Below are 7895 nucleotides of genomic sequence, written 5' to 3' on the forward strand. Positions count from 1 at the left end.
ATGTAGCAAAGAATGTTTGGACTAGGTGGATCTATGTCTTTTTTTTCTACCAATGTAACTATATGAGCCTGTGATTTCTATAGCTTCACGACTTTTCCTTCTTGGTGTTGCAATTTCATTGTTGAAGAGTGTATATTGAGTGAACATGATCTGAACCAGCCAATTTCCTCTTTTTTTGTTGTCATGGGAGAAAAGTTGCTGCCAAAGGTGTCTGCCAGTGGCCTCTTTCCCTCTCACTATGGAGAGCACATCTAGACTGAGCTGAGTGTGCATGTGTATTTGGTTGCTGTGGGCCGTACAAACATCTGCATAACAGCATTGATAGGTTTCTTGCCACCATTAGGGTACATTTACACAAGTATATCATTGTTCATTGTGTAGACTGTATGTATTAGAGCAAAGGATGTGACTATATCCTCTGTTATGAAACCAGGATACGTTTTCCAAATAAGTCTTCAAGAAAACCATTCCTGATCTCTTTAGACATGTTATCATCCTTGGTTCTACACACATATACTGAGCCGCTTGTGTATGAGCCCTACAATAAATCCTCCATTTGAGGTTTAGGAATTATTTATTGTGTGTTTTAGTGTCTGCTACATAGGGGATGTGTTGCTTTTTTTTTGCATATTTGGGGCTTACAACTATAAGATTGTGTAGTTCAGTAATATGAAGCTAGGACAATTTAAAAGACAATGTAACACTTAAAACTACCAATTTCCCTTTACAAGGCGGGCCTCAAACCACAGGAGAAATACCCTCATGAAGTGAGGAAATTATGTTCCTCTTCTGTACACATGGGTAAAATAACTTGCAGAGTTGGGGTGCTTGTATGGTAGTCCTGACCACTGAGGATTTTGTTTAGGCATTGGCATAATCCTAATTCATAAAAGACTCTTGAACAAAGTAATAGTGTAGCTGGCTGTTCACCCCCTAATTTCTAAATTTTAATAGTACCAGGCTTTGGAGGCAACACCACACTTTTATTGATGTTCAATCATGTTTTGAATGGATTAGTGCAAGAAAAATTGGATGTTGCCTGGATACCCAGTTAATCAAAGTAAGGTGGATATTGGGTTCTTGTAGAAAACCACATATGGTGCTATCCCTATTGGACGGATTACGCCTTTCGAGAGAATACCACTCTATCTCTCAGATCATAGGGCAAGATCTAATGAAGAGAGAGTGAAACTCTTGGAACACGTAATCCATTCAATAGAGACAACACTACATGTGTTTCTCAAAGAGAATCTGATAAACCAGTTGGTTTGATCCTGTCCACTTAGCATACAGAGCAGGATTACTATTCTACTCAGAACAAGGATGAAGTGGCTATTGTGGACACATTAAAATATGCCCACCTCAATCTTGTGCCCAATTTTTTCATAAGGGGAACAATAATCTTGTTCACTTGCAGTCATTTTGTGTCCTCTCCTTGACATGCAATTGTGGTTCTTATATCATTTTTAGTCAAACGGTGAATAACTAAACTGCTTTGATCAACAGTGACCCGTTTTATATCCATAGTAGGTAGACCTACTCATTACTTTAGAGTGATATATACCATTTTATATTTGTCACAAACAACTGGAGCAGCTCCCAAGTGTGAGGACCAACTTCCCATACCTGGTCTAAACTACAATTACACTTCAAAAGGGTTCCACACTAAAGACCTTCAAGACATATCTAAAAGATAGATGATGAATGTGATTGCAGGGATCCCCACCGATCACAAGAACAGGGGTCCTGACCTTGTTCTTTCTAACTTAGATTGAAATTGAATGTAGTAGCGTAGATATGCGTGACTGTTAACTCTTCATTCACGACAGTGGAAGTAAGATGAAGCTGTACTTGGCCATCTCAGTCAGCCCTATAGTCACTGATTAGAGCAGGAGCAACCAGTGCCACACCATGCAAGCTGAAGTCAAGAGAAGCGGGTTTGAGTTCTTATGATCTATGAGGCCCCCAGTGATCAGACACTTGTTTTTTTTTTGTTTCAGCATTAGAACAAGTATGGGGAGCTGCTTTAGTTCTTGTTTGTGACTTGAAAGTAAAACAGAGGTCACTTATCTTCATATGAAAATCCATGAAAATGGAGGTCAAAAGATTATCCTCTTGGTCTTTTCAAGTCATAATTCATTGCCATACTTTTTCTTTTCCAACTGTATAAGAAAGTGCAGCATACTGAATTTGTCTATACAAAAACCACCTCAAAAATGTACTGTTATGTATTTTTTTTTACAATGGAACCCTATGAGCAATATATATGGTGGCATACGTCAAGAGCAAGAGCCTCTAGTAGCTCAAAAACTGTGTTCATGAAGCTTAAGGGTGGTTGGAACAAATTATCACCTATTCACAAGATACCCCTTTAACGTTTAGATCCACTATTCTGAATTTAAGTACTAGATATATTTTTCTAAAGCAACAGAATGTCGACAGTATGTTTCACTGTGTTTTATCATGCCAACAATATTTTAGAATATAAAATTTATATTAATAATAATTTCAGTATTTGATGACAAGTGTGATGTAATAAATGCCTAATTCATCATTATGTGAGCACAAATGAATTGTTAATAAAAGCATTCCTTTTAATGTGTCTGTCATTTTTGCATACATAAAAAGTAAAGTGATGCTCAAAAGAGGAGCGATCACCAAATTTTTCATGTTGAACTGGACACACGATGTAAGAGTAGCTGCAGAGCTGAATAAAACTTTTTTTTTTTTAAATTTTGCCTCTCCGTTGCAGAGATATTAGTAATCCAAAGTATTTGCCACCTCAAGCGATAACACGCACTTGGACTTCATAAAAGTTAAAAGATAGTTTTCAAAAGGAGGCGGGTACTTCTCCTAGTATGATGCTAACCAATCAAAAGCAGGCAGCAACATAGCAAAAAAAGAACAAGCCCCCACCATAGCTTAGAGCTGGTTTCCCAGTGTAAATGAATGATAGTCAACCCTGATCTCCTGGTCTAACCTCTGGTAAAAGTCAGTGTGGGGAAGGGCAGCTCAACTGAGTTTAGCTCTGTCACATTACAAACCCTTTAATTCGCTTTCCTCTCCTAGCATGGTCATCACTGCTGTGCTGCCCATCTCCCCACACTGATTGGTGTTGTGTCAGTAATCACACTTATGTCTCTTGTGCTCAGGGTAACTTTTAATCACTCTGCAGTGAGAGCAGAGCAGGCTGTCATTACATCTCACACAGGAGTAGTCCAGAACAGGCTGATCTCACTGCAGACCGATTACTAGTTGCTTGAGCACAACATACGAGGGTCAGTCAATAAGTAATGCCCCTATTTTTTTTTCTCCTTAAATAAGGTAGTTATGTTAATTATTCGAATGTGGCACAATTCCTCAAACCTTCTTCTCCAATCCACAGCAATTGCAACTTCCAACACCAACAGGTGGCAGGACTGTATCCGTTTGCAAAATGGCTGACATCGATGTTCGTATTAGACAACGTTCTGTGATTGAATTCTTGCATGCAGAAGGTGAAACGCCCATTCGAATTCATGAGAGACTGAAAAATGTGTACGGTGATGCAACAGTGGATGTCAGTACTGTTAGACGATGGGTTCGTCGCTGTAACACAGCTGAAGGGCCATCACCGTTGGCTGACAAAATGCGGAGTGGCAGGCCAGTAACCGCAGTGACTCCAAGCAACATTCAGCGAGTCGATGACATCATTCGTGGTGACCGCCGGGTGACTGCAGATGAATTGTGTGGCATTATCTGCCTCAATAAAGGCAGTGTGATGAAAATTATTGGACAACTGGGATACAGAAAAGTTTGTGCACGGTGGGTTCCAAGAATGCTTTTTACCATGCTGGAATACATGCCCTTGTTAAACGGTGGACCAAGACTGTGGAAATGGATGGAGATTATATTGAAAAGTGACAAATTAATCGTTAATGTTGTGGTTTTCAACCTATGTAATTGCATTTGAATTTCTTGCCAATTAAAAGGAGAAAAAAAATAGGAGGCATTACTTATTGAGTGACCCTCATATATTAGGGTATGTGGACACGGTCAGGAGCCGCTGCGGGTTTGAAGCTGCACGTTATGCAGCGTCAAACCTGCAGCGGCCAGATGTTACAGCATAGTGGATGGGATTTCTAGAAATCCCATGTCCACTACGCGTATCTGGGACCTGCGGATCATCCGCGGAAACTGACATGTGGCGCGTCTTTCAGATCCGCAGCCTGTCAATTTCTCTTGCGAGTCCGCATGTGGACTTTCCCCATAGACTAACCTCTATGAGGTAAGTCCCCATGTGAAAAAAAATAAAAGGCGCAGCTCAGTAGCATAATGAGCGGAAGCCGCAAAGCTATTCCGCAGTGTCAGGGCCGCAGGCGGCTCCTGACCATATACACATACCGTAAGTGTGATTACATCTCACACACTGAGATGGGGGCGTGTTTTTTTTTGCTGAGTGTTGCTGCCTGCATATGATTGGGCAACACCATACAGGGAGAGAAGTACATGCCCCCAGTGAAAAATAATTGACCCCACATGTTCCTGAGTAGCTTCCATTAGCAATGCTTGTTTTAGGAGGATTGTACAGATCTATGTTTGGGGTTTTAATTTTTTGTTTGTTCCATGCATCATGATTGAGTAAAGGAAAATAAATTACTGTATATACTCGAGTATAAGTCGAGGTACCTAATTTTGCCACAAAAACCTGGGAAAACGTATTGACTCGAGTAAAAGCCTAGGGTGGAAAATGCAGCAGCTACTGGTAAATTTCCCCATCTTGGTAAGTATTGCCCCTTCATCCCTAATCTTGGTATGCATGGCCCCCTCAACCCCAATCATGGTATGCATGGCCCCTTCATCCCACAATCCTGGTATACATGGCCCCCTCATCCCCCAATCCTGGTATGCTTGACCCCCCTTCATCCCCCCAATCAATCCTGATATGTATGGCCGCCTCATCCCCCCAATGCTGATATGCATGACCCCCTCATCCCCCCAATCCTGATATGCATGGCTTCTCATCCCCTAATCCTTGTATGCATGGCCTTCTCATCCCCTAATCCTGGTATGCATGGCCCCCTCATCCCCTAATTCTGGTATGTATGGCCTTCCTCATCCCCTAATCCTTGTATGTATGGCCCCCTCATCCCCTAATCTTGGTATGTGTGGCCCCATCACAGCACAGTTAAAAAAATAAACACTTATACTCACCTTCCTTCCTTACCTCTGCTCCAGCGCTGCGTCCTGTCTGCAGCAGCTCATGGCAGCAGCTCATGTCAGCATCTGAGGCACAGCGCCTGCTCTTAGACACTGCTGTGAGCTGCTGCCGGCACATTCGCTCCTATCCACTCCGGGAGTATAAGCGTGGAGAGGAGCGAATATGCAGTCTCTTTAGTAGCGGGCATGGTCAGCAGGAGCTGCGGCTCAGCGCTCCTCCGTGCCCGCTGCTAAAGAGAATGAATATTCCCTCTCCTCCACGCCCATGAAGAAGAGAGAATATTGATTTCCCTTTAGCAGCGGTCACGGAGGAGCGCTGAGCAGCAGCTCCTGCTGACCGTGCCACTCCTACGCCGCTGCAAACCCCTCCGCAGCCGCCAATCCCCCCCGCTATCCACCAACGGAATCTATACTCGGGAATATACCCGAGTATAAGCCGAGGGGGGGCTTTTTCAGCAGAAAAAATGTGCTGAAAAATTTGGCTTATACTCCAGTATATGCCTTTGGCTTATACTACAGCTTATACTAATTTGGCTTATACTACAGCTTGGGACTTTTGAAGAGGTGGTAGAGGATAGGATTAAGAAGAAGTGCAGAGCTATAATGGGCAACAACACACACCCGCTTTATGAACTGTTTGCGAAACAGAAGAGCACATTCAGCAATCGCCTAATACAACTAAGGTGTAAAAAGGAAAAATACAGGAGATCGTTTGTTCCAACAGCTATGGGGGTGTTTAACAAATGTCTGAAAAGCAATGTCTAAAGCATTCCAAATGTTATGTTATTATATGTGTCATGTTCGAGATCTGTGTTCTGCTGCTGTGATACCGCAATTTCCTCCGGGATAAATAAAGTATATCTTATCTTATCTTATATACGGTATCTTCGTGACCAAAATGATATTTAGGCTTTGTTCACAAGTGGCGTTGTTGGTGCGTTTTTTTTTCTGCACAAAAACCTGCTCTCATGGCAGTCAAGTTTCTGCCTCAAAAAAGCAGGTTTTCCTTGATTTTTCGTGCGGTTTTTACAGTGTTTTTGTCACTGTCCATATGACTCTTGTGCGTGCTGATAAAGTTTAGTGACAAAAAAAAAAAATATTACTTAATTCAACCTCCTCAGGCTTTGGCACCAAAAACGCAGCAAAACCTGTTTTTGCACTACCCATTGCTTTCAATGAGTGAAAAACGCTGATAAAAGTGACGTTATGCATTTTTCAAAAACGCAGCTCTGTGACAAAACAGTCAGGAAAAAAAAAACCAAGGTGTGTGCATGAGATTTCTGAAATCTCATAGACTTTGCTGGTACTGTAAAACACAGCTGAAAATTTGCATAAAAAAACGCATCAAAAAGGCCACTAGTGAACATAGCCTTAAGCAAGCAAAATGTTGTAGTCTATGGCCTTTCCCAGATAATTATTGATCCCATTTATCAAAGAGCACACATGTTTTTAATTTGTTCAAACAATGAAAAGTGAATTTTTTCAGCCTCCATACCCTTTGTTTTGCTGTATGTGAAAGCACAGCAGACAGTTCTTTCCTATACATCTGCCATACTTTTTTTTTTCCACAATTGACCTCTATAGTGGACAGATGCCTTAGCATCTATCTGGACTGCGGCCACTGTCGGGCACATACCTGACAGAAGGAACAAATGCATTCTGCACCTAGCCTAAGGCTGTGTGCCCTCTATGCGTTTTTTAAGCGTTTCTGCAGCGGCAATTACGCCGCTTAAACGCTTGGTAGAAGGTCTGCCATGTTCCCCAATGATAATCCGCATGTGCTGTGCACATGCTGTGGAAAAAATCCACAGCACTACCAATTATTTTACGGAAGCGCGGCGTTTTTGCCACCATTGACTTGCATTGGAACGCATGGAATCCGCATCACTGCATCTGCAGATGCGGAATCCATGCGTTTCAATGTGCGGATGGTACCCGGGTCTGGAGAAGAGGAGACTCTCCTCCGGACCTGGGTACCATAGAACCTGTAAAGAGAGAATAATATAAAAAATATACTGTACATTATAATTAACTTCTGATGGCCCCCGGTATCCTTAGCGATGCGTCTCAGCTTGCCGGCAACTCGCGATGGTCTGAAAAGGACCTGCCATAACGTCATTTAGTCATGTGACGGGTCACGCGACGGCTGACGGCAGGTCCTTTAGTCTACCGCGAGCTGCCGGCAAGCCAGGACGCATCGAATAAAGACACCGCAGGCCATCAGAAGGTAATTATATATTTATTTTTTACCATTCTTTATGGTCACACTATAAATCCATGCCGTTTGCATGGATTTATATAGTGTGACCAAGTTGTCAAGCACTTTCCAAGTGATGCTAAAAGCGCTTGACAACCCGCATGCAGAAATGCATGTGAGGAACGCTTCACATACGCATGTCCCTGGCAGGAAAAACGCATGTACAATCCGCATGTACAATCCGCATGTACAATCCGCATGTGTTTTTTCTGCCAGGGGAGATGCAGAAACGCTCAGGAAAAATCCGGAGCATTTCTGCATCGTGGGCACATAGCCTAAGACTCCTACTCACGATATTACATGTTTGTTTCGCTGTACAAGTTCTCCAGTCCACAACTTTTACATAGATAACTCAGGCATTGGTAACCCTTGAGTAGAGAACCTGATTCAACTGAAAAGAAGTAGTGGCATTTTATTAACTCTTGATTTATCTTCCATT

The 7895-nt window shown here is 42.4% G+C and overlaps 1 protein-coding gene across 1 annotated transcript in view; it reads left to right on the forward strand.

Moving 5' to 3' along the window:
* Positions 1–3985, forward strand: part of LOC141257725 (interferon-induced, double-stranded RNA-activated protein kinase-like) — a 151110-nt gene extending 147125 nt beyond the window's left edge. Inside the window, exon 20 of the mRNA XM_073672621.1 lies at positions 3386–3985. Coding sequence (XP_073528722.1) covers positions 3386–3952 — 567 coding nt within the window. The 3' untranslated portion in view covers positions 3953–3985. The remainder of the gene's footprint in view (positions 1–3385) is intronic.
* The last annotated feature ends 3910 nt before the right edge of the window (positions 3986–7895 follow it).

This window comes from Phyllobates terribilis, unplaced genomic scaffold, assembly GCF_046119375.1.
Source record: "Phyllobates terribilis strain yellow unplaced genomic scaffold, ASM4611937v1 Scaffold_3__8_contigs__length_932513732, whole genome shotgun sequence".
NCBI classification, from domain to species: Eukaryota; Metazoa; Chordata; class Amphibia; order Anura; family Dendrobatidae; genus Phyllobates; species Phyllobates terribilis.